General features: G+C 36.4%; 1 protein-coding gene across 8 annotated transcripts in view; it reads right to left on the reverse strand.

The window, feature by feature from the left end:
* The window catches only part of ZMYM4 (zinc finger MYM-type containing 4), a 146,560-nt gene that overhangs the window by 5,568 nt on the left and 115,139 nt on the right, over positions 1–25,853 (reverse strand). For all 8 annotated transcript variants that reach the window (XM_060622155.3, XM_060622157.3, XM_060622159.3 and 5 more), the window contains 8 exons: positions 22,772–22,825; positions 22,198–22,377; positions 21,764–21,858; positions 15,089–15,260; positions 14,816–14,911; positions 12,678–12,829; positions 2,295–2,406; positions 564–812 (listed from right to left, as the gene is read on the reverse strand). In XM_060622155.3, coding sequence (XP_060478138.2) covers positions 564–812; positions 2,295–2,406; positions 12,678–12,829; positions 14,816–14,911; positions 15,089–15,260; positions 21,764–21,858; positions 22,198–22,377; positions 22,772–22,825 — 1,110 coding nt within the window. The remainder of the gene's footprint in view (positions 1–563; positions 813–2,294; positions 2,407–12,677; positions 12,830–14,815; positions 14,912–15,088; positions 15,261–21,763; positions 21,859–22,197; positions 22,378–22,771; positions 22,826–25,853) is intronic.

Genomic DNA, 25,853 nt, shown 5'->3' on the forward strand with positions numbered 1-25,853 from the left:
TCTCTCTCTCTCTCTCTCTCTCTCTCTCTCTCAAAAATCAACAATTAAAAAAAAGAAAAGGAAAAATGCAAATTATTTGGGCTCTAATCTTGACCAATTAAATCAGAATTTCTAGTTTATTTATAATTTTTTTTAACGTTTATTTATTTTTGAGACAGAGAGAGACAGAGCATGAACAGGGGAGGAGCAGAGAGAGAGAGGGAGACACAGAATCCGAAACAGGCTCCAGGCTCTGAGCTGTCAGCACAGAGCCCGACGTGGGGCTCGAGCTCACAGACCGTGAGATCATGACCTGAGCCAAAGTCGGACGCTTAACCGACCAAGCCACCCAGGCGCTCCCAGAATTTCTAGTTTAAAAGCCAATAAAAGTATAGGGAGGCAAGTGATTCCTCTCATTTTGTGGCAAGCCTTTAACCTAACCCTGACAATAAAAAAGCATCTAAATTTTAAATTAAAGTTACACTCTTCCAGAGTGTACAGAGTTTACAGTTACTCTTCTGTGATAAGTCTATCTGAATACCAACAGGGCTTCAAACGGAAATCTCACAAACTCCCCCACACACCTGGTTCTGACTCCTGCTTTTGTAAAGGTGGGAAGAACCTCAGATATGTCATCTTGGTGCTGTATTTCAGAGTCCTGGTCCGTCTCATCACATGGGCAAAGGAAAGCTTCAAGTGCTCAGTAACATTCTTGAGTTGAAAGTATTTGGTATTGAAGAAAAGGAGGGTGTTCAAGAGGACAATTGGTGAGTAAGCGCCCAGCTGTTTGCATTCCCACAAATGCTCTTCTTCAATGCGAGAAAACATGTAACCTGCACCAGAAGGAGGACAGAAGTAACAGTACTAAGCTCCTGCTAAACAGGACTAAATAATTTCTCCAGTTCTCAGACAGGAAGATATAAAGGAAATGACCAATTGCTCCCATCTTTCCCTGCTCCCTTATATGGAAAACCAAAAAAGGTACCGCAAAAGAAAAAAAGAAAAGATGTCTGTCTGAGGCAGACAGACACTGGGAGCAACCCCCTGAAACAGTTTTAATCTATTGTTATTTTAGACCAGGGTTTGGCAAACTTTTTCTATAAAGAGCCAGATGTAAATATTTTAAGTACTGTGGGCCATTCAGGCTCTGAACAACTTTGTTGTTATTGAAAATAAGGGGCGGCAGACAACACATAAACAAATAGGTGTGGCTATATACCAATTAAATATATTTATACATACAAATATGAATTTTATATAATTTTCATTTACCACAAATTATTATTATCTTTACATTTTGTCCCGACCATTTTTAGCTCATGGACTATCCAAAAACAGGCAGCAGGCCAGATTAAGCAGTTTGTAGACTCCTGTTTGAGAGTATTAGGCTTACTGTTAACTGGTTCAGTTTTATTTTAGCTAAGAACATTAGAAGGCAGATAGTTCCCTCACTCCCTCACACTCCCTCGTATTGTAAATTTACATTAAGAGTAATTAATTCATGATGACTTTTATGGGATTTTTCTCGAAAAGCAGATGTCTTACAGAAGAATTAAGATGAGTATACTGTTAAATGTACACTCCTCATGTCAGCCCTTAAATGCAGGTCTTCCCTTATGTTCTCTGAACAATCCTCTTTGCTGCTGCTTATGCATTCTATTCCTGGGAGCCTAACCATAAACATGAATTTATTACTTCCAACTCTATCTCCCTAGCTGCCTCTTTGGATGCTAACTGCATCAAGCCACCACCCTACTCAGAATCCTTCAAAGTTGCTCTACAACCCAACCAAAGGGGCACAAATTCCTGAACATCACATTCAACCTCTCCATTCACAGCCAAGGAGCCTAAGACTAGGAGTAAATTAGGGAGCTGTCCAGCAACATATGGTCAAAGACAATGCAAGGATGAAGATTTAACTCTTGTAATAACCCATACAGGGTATTTATAATAAACTGCTGAAGAAGGACCACTGCTAACAGGTACAGTCTACAAGTAAAGTATGTGCCAGCTACTGGTATAGTGTGAAACTACACTACCAATATTGGACCAAAAATGGTTTCTAAGAAGTAAATACAACCTCCAGTTGTTTTTTTTTTTTTTTATTTTCAATGGTATATACCTATACATACACTATGTAGAAGTTATAATTCTACTTAAATAATAAGCCAAAGACTTCCTCCTCAAAACTCCAAATATCTCATGAATCAAGACAGAAACATAAATGAACAGTTTATAAAAAGATAATCATAAAAATTAAGCAATTTAAGAATGCATATCAAGAAAAGAATCAAAATAAAAAATAAGCATCCTACCATTAGGAAGTATTGTAGGTTCCCATATTTTCAAGAGTTTGGTAAGTTCAATCATAAATCTGGAATAGGGCTCAGTAAAAATATTATCTATTCTACCATTTTCAAACAGGTACTACAAGAGAAAAAATGGAAACATATATGTTGATACAAAGAAAACACAAGTTTTTTTTTTTTTTAAGATTATGTTAAGGAATAAAGTTGACCCTTAATTTTTGCCGTTAACATCGTGAACCATTTTAAGAACACATCTTAAAATACCAGGATTCAAGCTATAAAGGTTCTTTTCTTTTTTTTTTTTTAAGTTTATTTATTTATTTTGAGAGAGATAGAGATAGCATGAATGGGGGACGGGCAGAGAGAGAGAGAGAGAGAGAGAGAGAGAGAGAGAGGCAGAGGCTGCCAGTGTGGAGACCAATGTGGGGCTCAAACCTGTGAAGGCATGAGATCATGACCTGATCTGAAACCAAGAGTCAATGTTTAACCAACTGAGCCACCCAGGTCCCCCTATAAAGGTCCTTTTCATATGAACTGTCCTTGTCTCAAGCACTGAGCTTGCAAGATAAAATTTTCTCAGTTCATAAAACTGATATACCAAAAATTGGTTCTAGTTTGGTATTTTCCAAATCCCTTTCGAATTCAAAGGATCTATCTGCAAATGTGTTCTCAGAAGTTTTTGGGTTTTTTAGCACAGTTACAAGATCCCTTCCTGAAATAATATAGTTAGCTAGTGTCAGGTGACCTGAGGATAGCCAAATTTTAAACCACAGCTCTCAACTCTCTACCCCACAACCCAGACTTCAAAAAGTTCAAGTCTAATTATAGGATGTAAAAATATGCTAATTATAACCATCAAGAACCATATCACAGAATGGGGAAACAAGAAACAGTTTGGGTAAACTACTGTTAAAAAATATCTTGAAGGTGCAGGGCAGGTCAGATGAAATCACTCAGGGAAATACAACACAAGGTATAATTACATGCTTAAAATCTTTTGGTGTTTTTTATGATTTGGGATTTCTAATTTATTTATCTATGGATATTTTGGTTTTCTGCTTTTCTAGCCAATGTATGACCTGGAGAAAAATTGTATTGCCAGTCAAATCTTGTTCTGGCTAATAAAAATTATATACCATTTCAACATGCATTTCTATAGGCCTCTTCAAAGGCAATTCATGCCACTGCCAGATTATAGTTTTATTGTTGAGAAGTGTTCATCTTTTTCTTCTTTTAAAGTTATTTTCACAATGTAAGTATATTACATCTTCATTATGGAAAAAGTTTAAAATACAGAAAACATGGAAGAATGACATGCTCCCAACTCACTAAACATCAGAAACACACAGAGTTGAGTTTTATACATTTACTCAAACATATGAGTACATATAAAATCCATGTTTTTTAAATTACTTCCCCCTTAGATCAGGAACACGACAAAACTGCCTGTTCTTGCCACTTTCATAATTGTACTTGAAGTCGTAGCCAGAGTAAGCAGGCAGGAAAAACAAATAAAAGGCATTCAGACAGGAAAGGTCCTAAGGAGTAAAAATATCTCCATTTACAAATGACACGAGCCTATATAGGGACAATTCTAAAGAATACACACATACACGCACACACACACACACAAAATTGTTATTAGAGTTAATAAATGAATTCAGCAAAGGATACAAGCAACACAAAAATCACTTGCAATGAATAATCCAAAAAGGAAATTAAGAAAACAATTCAATTTACAATCGTATTGTAAAGAATACTCAAGAATAAATTCAACAAAGGAGGTACATGACTTATACACCTAAAGGTAGAAAAAAACAAAAATAAAAAAAAAAAACTGCTAAGAAATTAAAGACCTAAGTAAAACATCTCATATTCATGGATCTGAAGATAATATTGTTAAAATGGAAAAATTCCCCAAAGCACTCTAAAGATTTAGTACAAACCTAATCAAAATCTCAATGGCTTTTTTTTTTCTTGCATAAAGGGAAGGAAAGGCCAATCCCAAAATTCGTATGGAATTACAAGGAACCTCAAATCACCAAACAAATCTTGAAGAATCATACTTCCTATTTCAAAATTTATTACAAAGCAACAGTAATCAAAATAGCATGTATCACCATAGGAATAACAATATAGACCAATGTATCAGAATTGAAAGTCCAAAATAAACACATAAATTTAGTCAAATGTTTTTCAATAAGGATGTCAAGACTGTTCAATAAAGAGACAACAGTCTCTTCAATAAACGGTGGTAGGAAAACTGGATATCCACATATACAGTTATCCCTAAGTCAGATGTATCCCTACCTTACGTGAGATATAAAACTGAATTCAAAATGGATCAGTGACTTAAACATAAGAACTAAAAGCCATTGGGGCGCCTGGGTGGCGCAGTCGGTTAAGCGTCCGACTTCAGCCAGGTCACGATCTCGCGGTCCGTGAGTTCGAGCCCCGCGTCAGGCTCTGGGCTGATGGCTCGGAGCCTGGAGCCTGTTTCCGATTCTGTGTCTCCCTCTCTCTCTGCCCCTCCCCCGTTCATGCTCTGTCTCTCTCTGTCCCAAAAATAAATAAAAAACGTTGAAAAAAAAAATTAAAAAAAAAAAAAAAAAAGAACTAAAAGCCATAAACTTAAAAGAACACATAGAGGTAAATCTTTATGAACTTGAATTTGACAATGGATTCTTAGATGATGACACCAAAAGCACAAGCAACAGAAAAAATAAACTGAACTTCATCAAAATCCAAAATTTCTGTTCCTCAAAGTACATTACCAAGAAGACTGAAAAGAAAACTCAGAGACTAAGAAAAAATATTTGCAAATCACATATCTGTCAGAGTTTAATATCCAGAATACATAAGGAAATCCTACAACTCAACAACAAAAAAACAAACAACAAATTAAGAAATGGAGCAAAGGACTTAAATATTTATCCAAAGAGGATACACAAATGGCCAACAAATACATGAAAAAATGTTCAGTGACATTAGTCATTAGGAAAATGCAAATCAAAACCATAATGAGATACTACCTCATACCCATCAGATAACTTTAAAAAAAAAAAGGAAATTAACAAACATTGCGAGAATGGAGAGAACAGACCCTTTGTACACTGCTGCTGGCAACATAAATGGTGCAGTCACTGTGGAAACTGTTTTGGTGGCTCCTCAACAAGCTTATCATGGAGTTCCTATTTGACCATGTGGTTCTACTGGTAGGCACAGACCCAAAAGAAAAGAGACGTTCAAACAAAAATTTGTACATGAATGTTCACAGTATCATTCACTGTTTGTAATAACCAAAAGGTAGAAATAACTCAAATGTCCACAAACAGATGGATAAGAAAAATGTGGTATATCCAAAAATGAAATAATTCAGCCATAAAAAGGTACTGATTCATGCTACACAGGTTAAACCTGGAAGAAGCCAGACACAAAAGGCCACATGATTGTATAATTCTATTTATATGATATATCCAGAACAAGGAAATCCACAGAGATAGAAAGCAGACTCATGGTTGCCAGGGACTAAGCAGAGGAAGTAATAGGGAGTGGTTGCTTAATGGGTTATGAGATTTCCAGTTAGGAAAACACAGTGATATTTTGGAAAACACAGTGATGACAACTGCATACCATCATGAATGCACTTAAGGACACTGAACTGTACATTTTAAAATGGTGAGCTTTATAATATGTGTATTTTGCCACAATATAAATAAATATTGCACAACACATAGTCGTGCAAGTTACTTTAAAAATATGTCTCTTGGGGGCGGGCACCTGGGTGACGCAGTCGGTTAAGGGTCCAACTTCTGCTCAGGTCATGGCCTGGTGGTTCACAATTTCCAGCCCCATGTCAGGCTTTTTGCTGATAGCTCAGAGCCTGGAGCCTGCTTCAGCTTCTACATCTCCCTCTCTGGCCCTCACCCACTCAACACACTCTCTCTCTCTCAAAAGCAAATAAACCTTAAAAAAACTTTTTTCAATGTATCTCTAAGAGTTTTCCATGCAAAAATGTGTAAGAGCAATTCATTGCTTTTTAACTAGTGTATGATATTTAACAGTACAGACATATTATAGTTGATTGAACATTACTGTTTTAATGAACACTTAGGTGGTTTCCAATTTTTTGCTGTTGAAAACAACGTTATAATAAAAATACCAGTCTATGTACATGTGTGCATTTCTTGGGGAAGAAATACTGATCAATGGATTTGCTACACTGAAGAACCTACAAGCATATTTTTTAAATGTTTATTATTTTTGAGGGAGAGACAGACTGTCTGTGGGGGAGGGGCACAGAGGGAGACACAGGATTAGGAACAGGTTCCAGGCTCTGAGCTGTCAGTACAGAGCCCGATACAGGGCTCGAATCATGAACCGAGAGATCATGATCTGAGCCGAAATCAGATACTTAACCACCCAGGTGCCCCGAATCTACATGCATTTAAAGTTTTATTTGCCACATCAACTTGCCCTCTGAAAAGGCCTCCAACAGTAGTATGTTTTCATTAATACTTGGTATTATTGAACTTCTCAACCTTTCAATTTTTAATCAGTTTAATGGGTGACATTTTTCCTTGATTATAGTTAAGTAGTAACCTTTTACATCAGGGAGATAGTCCAACACAATGATCTTAAGAAGGGACTCTGAAAATAAATTACCTGGATTCACATCCTGGCCCTGCCACTTACTACATTTGAAGCCTTAAACAATACTTTAACTCACTGTGCCTCAACAGAAAATGGTGATAACAGTCCTTATGTATCAGAGGGGGCACGCTAACAAGTGAATGAGTTAATATATGAAATAAGCTTAAATTAATAATACACACAGCATACACAGTAAATGATTGTTAGACATTCCTAACACATTTTGCCTGTTAGCTGTATGTTAATTTTGTTATTTGCCTATTTGTTTCTTTTTGCCAATTCCCCTTCTCAGCTAATGTTAACAGTGGTGGTACAGGTGTTGATATTATGGTTGGGTTTAATTTATTTCTTTACATTTTAATGTATTTTCAAAATTCTTTACACTTAGCATAACCATTTTTATAATCAGGAAAGAAAACAAAACAGGAAGCACATCTAAGATGTGAGCTTAAGTTACATTTTAAAATTCCTTATGGTTAAGGAAAGTTTATTTCTTGTCAGAACTGGTAAAAGGTTTACAGTATTTACTTCCTATCACCTATAGGTAAATATTGTTAACTTATAACCTCTTTTTAATAGCATTATTATAAAAATCATTTATTAATATAAACAGGATAAATACACTAGAAAAAACTTTTTATAAGATTATGATTTGTCTCACAAATTAGAGTATATTTTATAGATAGCAGAGTATCTGGTATGTAAAGCAGTTTGTGACTGAAATCACAGCAATGGCCATGCATTTTGATTATGTTCAAGTCGGAATATGAATCACTGCCACAATATTTCTTACTCCTTGACACCTGCACTGATAAAATATGAAAATGTTTTTAGATCCATGATATCATAAACTCTAAAAGTTCAGAAAGTGTTCAGAATCTTCAAAATTTTTACCTAACCAAAATGCATGTGTGGTACATAGTAGGTGCCCAATACATTTTCATTGAAAGAGCCTATAAAATTCCTCTCATGTGTTGACTTTCTTTTTTGTTTTCTTTTATTTTTATTTTAGAGACAGAGTGCATGTGGAGGAGGGGGGAGGGAGGAAGGGAGGGGGGAGAGAGAGAGAGAGAGAGAGAGAGAGAGAGAGACAGACAGACAATTGGAGAGAGAGAAAGAGGGAAAGAGGGGGAGAAGGGGAGGGGGAGAGGGAGGAGAGAGAGAGAGGGAGAAAATACCTTAAGTAGTGAGCATGGGGCTCAATCCCACAACCCTGGGATCATGACCTGAGCTGAAATGAAGAGTTGTATGTTCAACCAACTGAGCCACCAAGGCACCCCTTGTATGTTGATTTTAAAAACATCTTTTACAATCTAGAAATTGTATCAAAATATAATGGGAACAATATTTTAATAACAAAGGTGCTATTTTGATTCTGTGGGGAAAATGAATGCTACCTGTGTAACTAGATAACCCATCATAAATGTTATTCATCTGAAATGTGTATCATGCACAAAAATGAATTCTGGATGTATTAAAGATGTCAATCTAAAAAGTATGTATTTTATTTATTTTATTTTTTTTTTTAAACGTTTATTTATTTTTGAGACAGAGAGAGACAGAGCATGAACAGGGAGGGGCAGAGAGAGAGGGAGACACAGAATCCGAAACAGGCTCCAGGCTCTGAGCTGTCAGCACAGAGCCCGACGCGGGGCTCAAACTCACGGACCGTGAGATCATGACCTGAGCCGAAGTCGGACGCTTAACCGACAGAGCCACCCAGGCGCCCCAAAAGTATGTATTTTAGAAAGAAATCTATGAGAATTTAAATTTAAACACATAAGTAGGAAGACCATCCTAAGCAACACAGAAAAATCAGGAATTATAAAATAAATGCATATTATTAAACTGTGTAAAAAGGAAAGCTTTCTGAATGGCAAAACAAAACTGAAAGGCAAATATACACTAGAAAAATTTAACTCAAGCACTTAGAGTTCATATCCCCAACATAAAAGAGATCCTATGGAAAGAAAGGAAAATCCAAATGACCAACAGCATACAAAGACATACTACTTCATAAAATTGTAAAATAAAAATTGGAGCCACCAGATGCCATTTTTTTTAATCCATCAGAATAATAAATAGTAAAAAGAGTAGTGGTAAGGAGAATTCAAGAAATGGGCGCACACAACACTGCTGGTAAGACTGTTAATTACTATAATCATTCTGGAAAGTTATCTGAAAACATCTTAAAATTAGAGAAATCTATATATGTTTTAACCTAAAAAAAAAAAGCCCCAGTTCATCAGGTATGCAAACAAAATATTTACTGAAACACTGTTTATAAGAATAAGGGGGGAATACGGACTTCAAGCTGTACTACAAAGCTGTAATCATCAAGGCAGTATGGTACTGGCACAAAAACAGACAGATCAATGGAACATAACAGAAATGGACTCACAAACGTATGGCCAACTAATCTTTGACAAAGCAGGAAAGAAGAGCCAATGGAATAAAGACAGTCTCTTCAGCAAGCGGGGCTGGGAAAACTGGACAGTGGCATGCAGAAAAATGAACCTGGACCACTTTCTTACACCATACACAAAAATAAACTCAAAATGGATGAAAGACCTAAATGTAAGACAGGAAGCCATCAAAATCCTCAAGGAGAAAGCAGGCAAAAACCTCTTTGCCCTTGGCTGCAGCAACTTCTTACTCAACATGTCTCCAGAGGCAAGGGAAACAAAAGCAAAAGTGAACTATTGGGACCTACCTCATCAAAATAAAAAGCTTCTGCACAGTAAAGGAAACAATCAGCAAAACTAAAAGGCAACCGACAGAATGGGAGAAGATATTTGCAAATGACATATGAGATAAAGGATTAGTATCCAAAATCTATAAAGAACTTATCAAACTCAACATCCAAAAAACAAATAATCCAGTGAATAGATGGGCAAAAGACGTGAATAGACACTTCTCCAAAGAAGACATCCAGATGGCCAACCGACACATGAAAAAACGCTCAACATCACTCATCAGGGAAACAAATACAAATCAAAACCACAATGAGATACCACCTCACACCTGTCAGAATGGCTAACATTAACAACTCAGGTAACAACAGATGTTGGCAAGGATGTGGAGAGAGAGGATCTCTTTTGCACTGTTGGTGGGAATGCAAGCTGGTGCCGCCACTCTGGAAAACAGTATGGTGGGTGCCTGAGTGGCTCAGTTGGTTAAATGGAAAACAGTATGGAGATTCCTCAAAAAATTAAAAATAGAACTACCCTATGACCCAGCAATTGCACTACTAGGTATTTATCCAAGGGATACAGGTGTGCTATTTCAAACGGACATATGCACCCCAATGTTTATAGCAGCACTATCAACAACAGCCAAAGTATGCAAGGAGCCCAAATGTCCATCATGGATAAATGGATAATGAATGGATAAAGAAGATGTGAGATATATATATATATATATATATATATGTATACGTATACGTATACATATATATATATATATATATATACGTATACGTATATATATATATATATATATATATACGTATATATATATACATACATACACACACACACAAACACACACATGAAGTATTAAACGGCAGTCAAAAAGAATGAATTCTTGCCATTTGCAACTACGTGGATGGAACTAGAGGGTAGCTAGAACTAGAGGGAACTAGAGGGTAAGCGAAATTAGAGAAAGACAACAATCATATGACTTCACTCATATGAGGACTTTAAACATACAAAACAGATGAACATAAGGGAAGGAAATCAAAAATAAAATAAAAACAGGGAAGGGGACAAAACATAAGAGACTCAAATGTGGAGAACAAACAGAGGGTTACTGAGGGGTTGTGGGAGGGGGGATGAGCTAAATGGCTAAATGGGTAAGGGACATTAAGGAATCTACTCCTGAAATCACTTTTGCACTATATAACTAACTTGAATGTAAATTTAAAAAAAAAAAAAAAAAATTAAAAAAAAAAAAAAAGAAGGGGGGAATAACCTGAATGTACAAAAGAAAAAATGGTGAATAACTGGTATATTCATACTCTGCAGTATTATGCAGCTTTCTGTATAAAGGAAGAAACTTCATTTATATTCATCTGGAGGGACAAACAGATTGGAAAAAATAAGCTGCAGGGGTGCCTGGGTGATTCAGGAGATTAAGCATTGGACTCTTGATTTCAGCTCACGTCATGATCTCATGGTTCATGAGATTGAAACCTCCATCAGGCTCTACACTGACAGAGCAGAGCCTGCTTGGGATTCTCTCTCTCTCTCTCTCTCTCTCTCTGTCTCTCTCTCTCTCTGCCCCTCCCCTGCTTGTGTGCATACTCTCTCTCTCAAAATAATAAACATTTAAATTTAAAAAGAAGTAAGCTGAAAAAAATGTGTATGGTATGAGCTCTATTTGGCTAAACAGTAAGCAAAACAAGAATAAATGTATAAATGCATAAATGCATAATGCATAAGAATAAATGCATAAATGTATAGCACAGAAGAAGGTACATGAATGACAGATGTTACAATACTGGTTACCTCAGAGACTGGGAATGGAAGTAGATAAAATTTTCCTTAAATGCCTCACTGTTTTAACAATTACAGTGAGCACAAACTACTTTTATAATTAAAAAATAAACTTTAAGAATAAATGCCTAAATAAAAGAACCCACCTCCCCCATCATACAACTGGAAGAAAATTTGGCAAACAGAGAAAAGTCAACAATACCCAGGGCACTACCACCCTAAGACGATAACCACGATAACTGCTGTCAACATTTTTTTGGTGCATTTCATTTTACTATGTATTTATATGATTGGGTTTTAAATCACTGTGTGTTAACATGTATTCGTACTCTCATTTTGTTCATTTAGTGCTTTAATATTAATATTTTTATGTTACTAGAAGTTACTTTGTAAACAATTTTTATTGGTTATATAATATACTTTATAAATATACTATAATTTACTTAAACATAACACTCTATCTAGCTTTGATATAAACATAACACTAATATCTAGCTTTGACAGACTCCCAAAAAGGGAATTACTTGGTGAAAGAGTATGAATATTTGGTGTGCTGGATGGCTCAGTTGGTTGAGCGTCCTACTTTGGCTCAGGTCACGATCTCGCGGTTCGTGGGTTCGAGCCCTGCGTCGGGCTCTGTGCTGACAGCTCGGAGCCTGGAGCCTGCTTCACAGTCTCTTTCTCTCTCTGTCCTTCCCTTGCTCACATTCTCTCTCTCTCTCAAAAATGAATAAACGTTAAAAAAATTTAAAAGTATGAACATTCAAAAATATTCCTGAAACATATGTTCAAGTGTATACTAATTATCACTAGCTATGAAGGCAAATCCCCTCCTCATAGAAGTCCTATCAACAATAAGTGTTACAATTATTTTATTCTTGCTAATGTGATAGACAAAAAATGGTAACCTGTTATTTTAATATGCATTTAAAGTACATACATATATATACATATTCACCTATATTACTTTTTTGTGAATTGGCTATTCTTGCCTTTTTTGTCCATTTAATAATTAAATGCACCATCCTCATTTTCTGTTATTCTACAAAGAGTCTCAATTTGGCTTACAAAAGACTATATGATCAAGACTTTTAAATCAGGGTCAGTGGTTCATTAAGAACAGAATATAAAAGTAACACCAAACAACCAATACACTCTATAGTTTTTCAGTTTGAATCATAAGTTCTATGAGAATTATTAAAAATGCAATACATTTTAGAACAATTACTGAATTTGATACCTGCTGAATTCCAAGGCACAAGTATAAGATACTGTCTGGATCATATTTTTCACCATTTGGTCTCCGCACCTCTTGGATAAACTGGCATAAACCCAAACTCAACTCAGCAAAAGTGCAGGACAGAATATCTTCCTTCAGCTTGATAGAACGGACTATGGAAAGGTAGAAAACATCTGAAATATTAACTTATAAGAAACACAGTAACACAACTTTATTCACTAAAAAACACTGACCACTAATGTGCCCCCAGGCATTGCAGTGAACACTGGTGAATACATGGATTACAGACAAATCCAGCTCTCAGGGCTTTTTCAATTAAAGAAATGAAAACAATGTAGTACCAGGTGCTATGACAGAGGTTTTATTTAAGAAGGATTCTAGGAAAGCAAATAAGGAACATCCAACAGGGAAGGGTCAGGTGAGATTCTGGAGGATGTGATACTAATGCCAGACCTTGAAAGGTGAAGAAGAATTACACAGGTGAATAAAGAATTCCAATCTGAGGATGTAAAAAATGTTCCCAAAGCGTATTCCACAAAATACTAGCAATATGAGAGCTGGACAAACTCGGGTTTCTAAGATCTGATAAATTTGGAAAACAGCAGCATATCATATTTGCCTCTAAAGAATTCACAGTATATAAAAGGTTTATGAAAGGTTCTGGGAATATCTGCATTAAAATGCTGTTTAACTTTCTCTAACTCAGATTTATGTGCATATAGAACACTTAAATAACATATAAAAATGTCATGTCCTTAGAAATGCTGGAATACACAAAAAATGAAAAGGTTCAGGGGATTTAGATGTACCGGAGAAAATCAAGAAGGGCAGATGGAAGCAGATCATGGTAAACCTCACATAGCATATTAAGGCTTTGAAATCAACTAAGAACTGAATTAATTTTGGGAGTTACCCAATTTGATTTGTAGAGATACTACTTCAGTAGAGATCCTACTTCAATTCAGATTAGAATTGAAACACTCTTTCTAGTCACTGCTCATCTATATTGAGACAAGACTGCATGTTTGCAAAGATACACTTGAGTTCCCCTGAAATGATTTTGCAAAAGGTAAAAGTGGTGGCTCAGAGGGCAAGGGCCATGTTTGACCTTTTCACCAAAGCACCTAACCACTATGTCTACTAACCACCTAGCACATAAATTCAGTAAGTATTTTTTTGATGAACGAGTAGCAAAAATGAGTAGGCATCCCCTGTGGCTATTGCATTTAGGGCTGGTAGTCTAATATAGTATTACCTCTTCATTCTCATTATCCTTCTTTCTTTTATAAAACAAAGAGTGCTGTGGCTCAAAGTGGTTGGTAAAGGGACCAATAAACCTCCATAAGAGGAGTATACTTATATCACTCTGTAGAGATTACACTTGATCTGTAGGAACTGAATGAGTCACAGACCACAGCAGCCACTAACTAAAAGCCAGCAGGATAGACTGAGGTGAAGCCAAGAGTGCATGCAACTACTCAGTTGTTAGATAGAAGGTATAGTTGGAAAGAGGCAAAAAAAATCTAGTGACAAGGACATACTCATCCATTCCTGCCCTATCTCATTCCACAAAGATTATAGTAAGTATATTACATAAAACAAAGATAATAAAAAAGGAAAATATAAAATGAAAACAAAAGTTTAGAATAGGAATTTCCAAACCAAGGCAGGGGGAGTGGGGGAGTTAATGTGGGCTCTAAAATTATACACTGTTGTTCTACGTGAAGTGTTTATTGGGTTCCAAATTTCCCAGCACCCAGTCTCACAGAGCTTGTTACTAGGAAAAATTTCTACAGAAGAGGCAAGGCTTTTCCAGGTACTTTTCTTAACACCAACACCAACAACAGAAGTTCCATGTGGGTTAGGTTACAGATACAGGGCTCAAGAAGGCAGATTTGAGCCACCCTCATAGTGTTGGAAAAAGGAACAAAATTCCTCATATTTGCATAATGAAATCATGCCCGTACAACCTTACCTTTATAGAGCTTGTGCTCTTTATAACTGAGAGTAGGATATTAATTTCTCTCTTTTACCATAAGACTTCAAATATTAAATATTCCATTTACAAATTTACAATTGACAATAATATTAAAAGTGATTCAGAAAATTCAGATTACAAGCAGAGAAATGATTTTTACCTCTACAGCCTGGCTCTGAGGATTCTTGAGAGAGTACATGGTCTTGAGCACTTCCTAAAGGGTCAGAACATGGGCTAGATGCAGCATGTTCAACACCTGACAAGGTGAAAAAAGAAATAAGAAGTTAAATAAAAATGGGAAAAATTTTAAGGTAGGACAAAACCAAAGTTTTATGGGATTTTTGACCTAGTATGCATCCCTTTTGTGTAGATTAATGACTTGCACTCTATCCTCCCAACCACCTTAAGATACAAATTCATGCTGTGTATTTACCGCCACATTTCAGATCCCCCTGATCTTCCTTGGCATTTTTCCACTGAACCCAGTTCTTCCAGGCATTTACCCCGTACATGTATTTCAGTGTCATCCCAGACACTGAGCACCCCTGAAAGGCTCCTTGAATAAGACTTCTGGGCTCCACAGCCACTATAGACTTCTTCCGTCCCTGTAAGAATTCCAAAAGTTTATAAAATATAACATTTAGTTTCGAATCTTTAAGAAACAAGCTCTCAAAGAGAGAAGGGAATAAATTTACAGAATATGCAATTTTTGTTAGATCCTAAAGATTCAGAATTCTTAAAGCTAGAAAGAAGCTTTAGAGATTAATCCAATCCATATGGGAAAAGAAAAAAAGAGAGTTAAATGCAGAACTGTAATGATTACTAACACTTAAATACTCACTATATTCCAGATACTGGACCTACCCAGTGAGGTATGAACAACCATTTTTACCATTCAGGTCTATTTCATGAAAAACAAGAGTAGATCATATTCTGGGATAAAAAACAAGCCTCCATAAATTCTCTAACTATAATCAAGTTAAACTAGATACCAGTAGTGGAACAATATTAAGAAAATGCTCAAAAATTGGAAATTAACCAACACATTTATAAATACTCATGGTCAAAGAAGAAACCACAAATGCAATTAGAAAATATTTTGAACGTCAGTGAAAACAAAAACCAAGCATTTTTTTCCCACAGTGCTAAAGCTTACAATGACATTTATAGTATTAAAATGTGTCTATGAAAAATAAGTCTAAAATCAATAATCTAAGCTTTATCTTAAGAAACTAGAAAAAGTTGGGGCGCCAGGGTGGCTCAGTCGGTTAAGCGTCCAACTTCGGCTCAGGTCATGATCTTGCGGTCCGTGAGTTCGAGCCCCGCGTCGGGCTCTGTGCTGACTGTTCAGAGCCTGGAGCCTGTTTCACATTCTGTGTCTCCCTCTCTCTCTGACCCTCCCCCGTTCATGCTCTGTCTCTCTCTGTCTCAAAAATAAATAAACGTTAAAAAAAAAAAGAAACTAGAAAAAGTAGACCACATTAAAACCCAAAGTAAGAAAAATAAAAGAAATAATAAAAGGGCACACTCATAGGGAAATACAAATCAAAACCACAATGAGATGCCACCTTACACCTGTCAAAATGGCTAACATTAACAACTCAGGCAACAACAGATGTTGGCGAGGATGAAGAGAAAGAGGATCTCTTTTGCGTGGTCAGTGGGAATGCAAGCTGGTGCAGCCACTCTGGAAAACAGGATGGAGGTTCCTTAAAAAACTAAAAATAGAACTACCTTACAACCAAGGAATTACACTATTAGGTATTTATCCAAGGGATACAGGTGTGCTGTTTTGAAGGGGCACATGCACCCCCATGTTTATAGCAGCACTATCAACAATAGCCAAAGTATGGAAAGAGCCCAAATGTCCATCGATGGATGAATGGATAAAGAAGATGTGGTATATATATACAATGGAGTATTACTTGGCAATCAAAAAGAATGAAATCTTGCCATTTGCAACTGCATGCAAGGAACTGGAGGGTATTATGCTAAGTGAAATTAGTCAGAGAAAGACAAAAATCATATGACTTCACTCATATGAGGACTTTAAGAGACAAAACAGATGAACATAAGGGAAGGGAAACAAAAATAATATAAAAACAGGGAGGCAGACAAGAGACTCATAAATATGGAGAACAAACTGAGGGTTACTCGAGGGGTTGTGGGAGAGGGGATGGGCTAAATGGGTAAGGGGCACTAAGGAATCTACTCCTGAAATCACTGTTGTATTATATGCTAACTGATTTGGATGTAGATTAAAAAAAAATAAAATTAAAATATATATATATATATATGTATACATATATATATATATATATATATATATGAATAAATATGTCAGAAGAAAGTAAGGTACATCCCACAAATGCAAACTTAGCTTATCATTCAAAAAATTAATACGTATCATCATTTTTAAATTTCTTCTTAAGTTTATTTTGAGAGAGAACACATGCACAAGCAAGGGGAGGGGCAGAGGAAGCATGAGAGAGAATCCCAAGCAGGTTCTCCACTGTCAGTGTGGAGCCCAGCATGGGGCTTGAACTCACAACTCAAACTCAAAAAATGAGATCATGACATGAGCCGAAATCAAGAGTCAGATGCTTAACACACAGAGCCACCCAGGTGCCCCTGTATGTCATCATTTTAATAGACTCAAAAAGAAAAACCAGATGATCATTGCAATAAATACAAGAGAACCACCTGACAAAATTCAACAACACAATCATGATAAAAATTCTCAGCAAATTAAAAACAGAAGAGAACTTCCTGGACCTGACAGAGGACAACTAGGAGAAACCCACAAGTAATATCATACTTAATACTGTAAGACTGAGGGGCACCTGGCTGGCTCATTGGGTAGAGCGTGTCACTCTCGATCTTGGGATCATGAGTTCGAGCCTCATGTTCAGTGTAGACATTACGTAAAAATAAAATCTTTAAAAAACAACACTGCAAGATTGAACACTTGTCCTAAGATTAAGAATAGACATGAAGACCTGCTTTCACCACTAATATTCAACATTGTACTAAAGAGCCTAGCTAGTGCAATATATCAAAAAATAAATAAATTAATTAAATTAAATTAAAAATAAATAAGTAAGTAAAATAATAGAGGCATTAAGATTAGAAAGGAAAGAGTAAAACAATCTTTTTTTTTTTTTTTTTTAACATTTATTCATTTTTGAGAGAGAGATAGAGCATGAGTGGGGATAGGCAGAGAGAGAGGGAGACACAGAATCTGAAGCTGGCTCCAGGCTCTGAGTTGTCACCATAGAGCCCAATGCAGGGCTCGAACTCATGATTTAGATCATTACCTGAGCCAAAGTCGAACGCTTAGCCAACTGAGCCACCCAGGCACCCCAAGAGTAAAACAATTTTTATTCGCAAATAATATGATTGTCCACGTAGAAAAGTCTAAAGATTTTGATTGAGCAAAATCACAATACATAAACTCTATACAGAAAAAGTAATCTCTATCTTTATATGACAATGAGGAATATTAGAAAATGAAATTAAAAATAATACTGCTGGGGCGCCTGGGTGGCTCAGTCGGTTAAGCGTCCGACTTCGGCTCAGGTCATGATCTCGCAGTCCGTGAGTTCGAGCCCCGTGTCGGGCTCTGTGCTGACAACTCAGAGCCTGGAACCTGTTTCAGATTCTGTGTCTCCCTCTCTCTCTGACCCTCCCCCGTTCATGCTCTGTCTCTCTCTGTCTCAAAAATAAATAAACGTTAAAAAAAAAATTAAAAAAAAAATAATAATAATACTGCTTGGGGCACCTGGTGGCTCAGCTGGTTAAGTGTCCAACTTTGGCTCCGGTCATGATCTCACAGTTCATGAGTATGAGCCCTGAATCGGGGTCACTGCTGTCTGCACAGAGCCTGTTTCGGATCCTCTGACCCCTCTCTCTCTGCCCCTCCCCTGCTCATGTGCAAGCTCTCTCTCTCTCTCTCTCTCTCTCTCTCTCTCTCTCTCTCAAAAATAAACATTAGAAAATTTTTAAATAAAAATAATACTTAACACAGGGTCAAAATAAATTTTAAACACTTATTAGATAAAAAGTATGAGACTTGAACAATAAAACATATAAAACATTGCTAAGAAAAATTAAAGATGACCTAAATAAAGGAGAAAAACATAATCTTCATAGATTGAACAGCTCGAAATTGCAATTTTATGCAAATTGATCTTTGGATTCAGAACAGCCCCAAATTTCCAGCAGTCTTTTTTATAAAAATTGGCAAGTGATTCTAAAATTTATATGGATATACGAATGACAATTTTGAAAATGAACAACAATGTTGGAGGACTTATACTCCTGATTTCAACACTCACTGTAAAGCTACAATAATCAAAACAGTTGGTACTGTATTAAAATACACATATAAATCAATGCAGAATACAGTTTCAGAAACAGACGGACATATATACAGTTGGCTGATGTTAATAGAAGTATAATTCAATAAGGAAAAGGACAGCATTTTCCCAGATGGTACTAAAACAGTGGGACACCACATACAAAAAATAACCTTGACGCTTGCCTGAACTCATATATAAAAATCATCTTAAAATGAATCAGAGACACATAAAATCTAAAATATAAAACCAGAAGAAAACATAAGATAATATCTTAGTTGCCACAGGTTAAGCAAAGACTTTTACCTGGAATTCTAAAAAGCATGAATAATAAAAAAATTAAAAATTGATGAAAGTGGACTTTCACAAATTCAGAAAGTTCTGTTCTTCACCATTAAGAAAATAAAGAAAAAACAGCATAGAAGCAAAAGTCAGTTTGAGAAAATAATTACATCCATGATAAAGAACACTTACAACTCAGTAAGAAGGCAAACAACCCAATAAAAGAAATGTGCAAGAGGGGCACCTGGGTGGCTCAGTTGGTTGAGCATCCTGACTCCTGATTTTGATTATGATCTCACAGGTCATGAGATCAAGCCCTGCATTGGGCTTTGCACTGACAGTGAGTAGCCTGTTTGGGATTGTCTCTCCCTCTCTCTCTGCACCCCTACCCCTGCTTGACATACACTGGCTCTCGTTCTCTCTCTTTCAAAGTAAATACTTAAAAAATAATAATAAGGTAGTTTTTTAAAAAACATTTACAAAAGTTTTGAATAGACACCATACCAAAGAAAATACAAGAATAACAAATATACACATGGAAAGATATCCAACATCATCAGTCATTAGGTAAGTATAAACTAAAGCCACAGTGAGATACCACTACACATTCACTAGAATGGTTAAAATTAAAAATACCAAGTATTAGCAAAGTCATGGAGCACATTGGAACTCATACACTGCTGGTGGGAATTCAAACCAATACATTTACTACCCTGGAAAACAGTTTGATAGCTTTCCTACAAAGTTAAAAATACACATACAGTAAGACCCAGCAATCCCACTCCTGGGTATTTTTCCTCAAATGAAACTATATGTTCACACAGAGATTTATATTAAAATGTTCACAGTAGTATATCTGAAATAGCACCAAACTGGAAATAACTCAAATTACCATCAACTGTTAAACAAACTATGGTTTGTCCATTCGATGAAATGCTACTCAGAAATAAAAAGGAATGAATGGCCTTACTGATACATGGAACAACACAGATGAATCTCAAAACCATTATGCTAAGTGAAAGAAGCCAGACAGGGAAGACGACAAATCACAAAACTCCATTTATATGAAATTACAGAAAAAGCAAAGAGGTACCATTTTACATCAATCTGCAGAGCGGATCGGTGGAACTGGAAAGGACAGACTACAAAAGGTCTCAGGGAGCGTTCAGTACAGTGGAAGAGTTATGGTTGTGATGGTAGTTACATACTTAATATATCTGACAGAGCCCCTCAAATATTACACTTAAAATTTATGAACTTTTAGGGGTGCGTGGGTGGCTCAGTTGGTTAATCATCTGACTTCTGCTCAGGACATGATCTCATGATTTGTGAGTTCGAGCCCAGCAACAGGCTCTGCTGACAGCTAAGAGCCTGGAGCCTGCTTCAGATCTGTGTCTCTAGCTCTCTCTGTCTGCCCCTCCCCTGCTCACTGTCTCGGTCTCTCTCTCAAAACTAAACATTAAAAAAAATTTTTTTTTAATTTATGCGTTTAGATGCAATTATAACTCAACAGAGCTAATTAAAAAAAATATAAGGCCATTATTCTTTTAATTTTAGTGTGGGAAAGCCCTGTCAATATGAGAAAATGTCCAAGTGAATTTCACTATTATACTATATTATATAAAATAATAAACTTCATTATTATATGTAAAAAAGGCTAAATTTAGAGGTTTAAAAAAAAGTGTACAATGAGGATTTTAAAAAGTTTTTTAAAGTAAAACAGAACAAAAACATCCTTAATTTTAAAAACAAAGAGAGCCTGGTAGAAGAAATATAAAGTAAAAGATAATTTTTTTTTTTGTAACAGCAGTAGTCTGCCAAATATTGTTTATTTAATTTAAGTTAATCAAGTGCAACACAAATACATTTATAAAGTTTTATAAATCTATAAAAATTTCGTGATTATGTGGCACATACACAGGTGTGGTATCATATGCTATTTAGAGAGGCAGGAATGCTGTCTTTTCTTGGGTCTATATGGTTGAAGCCTGGGCCGTGACTCAAAATATATGCTCAGGAGCTCATCAATTCCTACTGAATCCTGAATGATTTTCTGTAACACAAGTGAGTAACAAAACAGAGTAACAAACAATCCACCAGGAAACTGTAAACTTGCCTGGTTACCCTTCTACCAGCTGGAAAAGGTATAATGGTGATACAGACCATGACATTCACAAGAAACATCTGAGCAGCTACATAATAACAACCACATACTAAGCATTTGCCCAGTGCTGTGCTGGGAGACTTGTCTCAGTACCTCTACTACCATAACATGAGGTTTACACATCCCTTTAAAATATCCAAAAGATATCGTTCTTGATTATAAGAAACAAAATAAAGGCATAAAAATACAAGGTTGTGTAAAACAACATACGGAATACTGGGACGATGGCTGTTACAGAGCTTTGTAAACAGCAAGAATTAATAAACGCCAAAGAAAACGCTAGAAATATTAAGCTACTGCTTACTCTTCGTCTGGGCTGAGGGAAGCCATCTCTGTGCCGTCGTCTTGTTCGGGAACGTGCCTGGATTCCCTGTCCTTTATTCAGTGGGTCAAAGGATTCTATTAATAATAAGCAGAAAGCATATTATGATATAAATAACTCACAGAATTATATAGAGACTTTGGGGGAGAAAATATCAGGTAATCATCACTATATTATTTTTTTATGATCAAAAAAGGTGGATATAGCATTTAAATAAAAACTTCACTAATGATGAAGGAAACCTCCTGCAAGATTACAGTGTGAAAGGTTAAAAAAAAATTAACCACTTTATTATTTAACCTTCAAAGGTAGAGACCATTTGTGCCTTAGGTTATCAGACAGTATAACTGCTTCATGATGTCAATTCAGAGTTCTACCAATCTTCTAAAACCAAGAGTATTTTATGTTGCACAAACCTGATGGAAAATCTGCTTCCAGATCCTGCTCAGTTTCCCCTTTTGAGAACTGCTTCAATTCTGAATCAGCCTCTTGCACAGCATTTGACTTTAAGGCATAATGATTCAACTCTTCCTCCCAGCTATGTGGCGTAGATACTGCCTCTGATTCAAGATCACCACTGTATGTACTTCCTTGGTCTGAAATATACAGAAAACAAACAAATGCTCAAAATGAGATGGACCCTATACATGCTCAGAAGCCCTCCCGAACCCCTGAATAACAAAACCAAGATATACCTGCTGATTTAAGTAGGTACACTCAAAAGATGAAGTAATTTCTTCACCAGCCTCACAAAACTGGCTTCATATTCTTGGTAAACACTTTAAAGCATTATTTTAATTAATCCTTAAAACCAGTATCTGAGTTACCTTTAATTATTCTCATTACACATTAGCATACAATCATAGACATCTGATGCCCCTTACGAATAGCTAAAAATACAAATACTAAATCCAAGAATACTAATACTTTATGGTTTCTATGACTGAGAATAATATTTCTAAGATCTAAAATATATGTAGAATTACAAACCTTTTTCAAAAATCTTGGTATCTAAAAAGAGCTCCTGTTCAGAAGTTTGGGATCCTAAGGGAAAAAAAGCACATAATTAAAGAACTTACATGTATTCACAAAGCAAACTGCATCTCAAATGAAATGACTACATTATATAAATGAATCATACTAGGGAATGCTAAAAAAATAGCCTTCATATGCAGGGGCACCTGCGTGGCTCAATCGGTTAAGCATCCAACTTTGGCTCAGGTCATGATTTCATGGTTCATGAGTTCAAGCCCCACATTGAGCTCACAGAGCCCACTTAGAATCCTCTGTTCCCCTCTCTCTCTGCCCCTCCCCCACTCACTCTCCCTCTCTGAAAATAAATAAACTTAAATAAAAATAGACTTCATATGCAGAAAGAATAATTCATTAATAAAAATAGGCATTAGTGATAAATGCAATTAAATTATAACCCCTAACAGTGTTTATATTTCTAAGGTAGCAGTACAAGAGAAGTCATGTCAAGAGGGACCTTTATTTTAGATTTACATTCCTGTGCTTTCTTTTTTTTTTAATGTTTATTTATTTCTGAGACAGAGACAGAGCATGAGTGGGGGAGGGGCAGAGAGAGAGGGAGACACAGAATCTGAAGCAGGCTCCAGGCTCTGAGCTGTCAGCACAGAGCCCAACGCAGGGTTAAACTCACAAACCGTGGGATCATGACCTGAGCCGAAGTCAATCGCTCAACCAACTGAGCCACCCAGGCACCCCATACACTCTTGTGCTTTCTGAATTTATTTTTTACCATGAAACGCACACACATACGTAATTTATTTACAAACTGACAAATATGCTTTGAATTGCTTTTTCCTCCCAGAATATATCTTAACACTACACTGAGAAGTCACTAGACTTAGAATATAAATACAAGTTACATGAACAATCAGCACATGAATGAAACCAAACACAGTTCTATCAATTAACTATTTTAAAACTAAAGTGCTTAAGGTTTTAAGGGCGCCTAGGTGGCTCAGTAGATTAAGCATCTGACTTTGGCTCAGGTCATGGTCTCGCGGCCCATGGGCTTGAGCCCTGCATTAGGCTCTGTGCTGTCAGCTCAGTCTGGAGCCTGCTTCAGATTCTGTCTCCCTCTCCCACTACCATTCTCCCATGCACGCGTGCTCTCTCTCTCGCTCTCGCTCGCTCTCTCAAATGTAAATAAACATTAAGTTTTTGTTTAATTTTAAAAAATAAAAGTAAAGAGCTTAAGGATTCAAAGTAAAAAAACAAAACAAAACGCTTTTTAAAACCCAGGACTACAGCTTCTTTTCTCTGAAATCAAACATAAATTAGCCAGTTCTCTTCAGGAGGAATAAATTTCTCCCTCCTTTATGTTTCTAAACCATTAGATTTTACTTACCCTCTAGTGATTACAACTATCTTTCTTAAAGCTTAGTTTTAAAAAAAATTTTTTTTTTTTTCCAACGTTTTTTATTTATTTTTGGGACAGAGTGAGACAGAGCATGAACAGGGGAGGGGCAGAGAGAGAGGGAGACACAGAATTGGAAACAGGCTCCAGGCTCTGAGCCATCAGCCCAGAGCCTGATGCGGGGCTCGAACCCGCGGACCGCGAGATCGTGACCTGGCTGAAGTCGGACGCTTAACCGACTGCACCACCCAGGCGCCCCAGTTTTAAAAAATTTTTTCAGTCTGACTCAATTTTTAGGTTAAGAGAAAGTCACAATATTTGTTCAGAGGAAGCACCTAAAAAATGTTAACTATTTTTTTTTAATGTTTATTATTTTTGAGAGAGACAGAGAGCAAGCAATGGAGGGGCCCAGAGAGAGGGAGACACAGAATCTCCTTCATGATTATGAGATCATGACCTGAGCCAAAGTCGGATGCTCAACCAACTGAGCCACCCAGGCACCCCAAAATGTAAACTGTTAATGTGAGTGGAAAGCCAACTTAAAATGAGGTTTTCATGAATTGCTAAACTTCCAAACTAAATATCAGAAATTATAAGATCAAGCATAAGGGGCAACATTCTAAGACATTAACATCTACATATAAATGGGTCAGAATTATGAGATTATACACTAGAGACCAAAATGAGACCAGAAACAGTAGAATAGTAACAAATAACCTTTTTATGCAACTCTGACAATATTATGATTTTAAAACTTAATGGCATCACTAGGGGAATGTTGATACTTTTTTTAAAAAAGTGCTACAGTGTTTGGGCTGCCTGGGTGGCTCAGTTTGCTAAGCATTTGACTTTGGCTCAGGTCATGATCTCACAGTTCTTGGGCTCGAGCCCCCATATTGGGCTCTATGCTAACAGCTCACAGCCTGGAGCCTGCTTCGGATTCTATGTCTCCTTGTCTCTCTGCCCCTCCCCCACTTGTGCACACTCTCTCTCTCTCTCTCTCTCTCTCTCTCCCTCTCCCTCTCTCTCTCTCTCTCTCTCTCTCAAAAATAAATGTTAAAAAAAAAAGTTACAGTACTCAGAAAATCACCCAGCATTTATTATGCAAAAATCTAAACCTTAGCTTTGTAAAAACCATCAATAAAAAAAGAAAAAAATTGTCAAGAAAAAATAATTTCTTGACTCATCAGTGATACAGGAAAAGGCCTTGGTATATTTTGACTATCCAAACACAATTTTCTCTATGTCTTCTTATATCCCAAAATCAAGAAAGTGCTAAGGCCAGAAACCTTTCTGGATATGTCCTGCTAGTATTGGTTACTATCATCAACTTTGGAGGAAGACAGACCTGAATTCAACCTCTAGTTCCGTCACTTCCTGATTGCACAACCAGGGCAAGTAGGATATCCTATTTTTCCAAATGAGGAATCTAAAGTAAACAGTACCTTCCTCATAGGGCTGTTGTAAAGGTTAAATGAGGCAATGCACACAGTGCATTTAGGACATGCCTACAGTATGTAAGCACATAACTACTGTTCTTATTGTTATTCCACCCCACAGAGGGGGATTTATCTACAGGTTATTTTGAGCCAAATGGTTTTCCATCATAATATTCTATTTACCTTCTATGAACATGCTGATTATTATATACTAAGAATTCTTACATAGGGATCATGGCTTTGAATA

The sequence above is a fragment of the Panthera onca genome, chromosome C1 (assembly GCF_046562875.1).
Source record: "Panthera onca isolate mPanOnc1 chromosome C1, mPanOnc1 haplotype 2, whole genome shotgun sequence".
NCBI lineage: Eukaryota > Metazoa > Chordata > Mammalia > Carnivora > Felidae > Panthera > Panthera onca.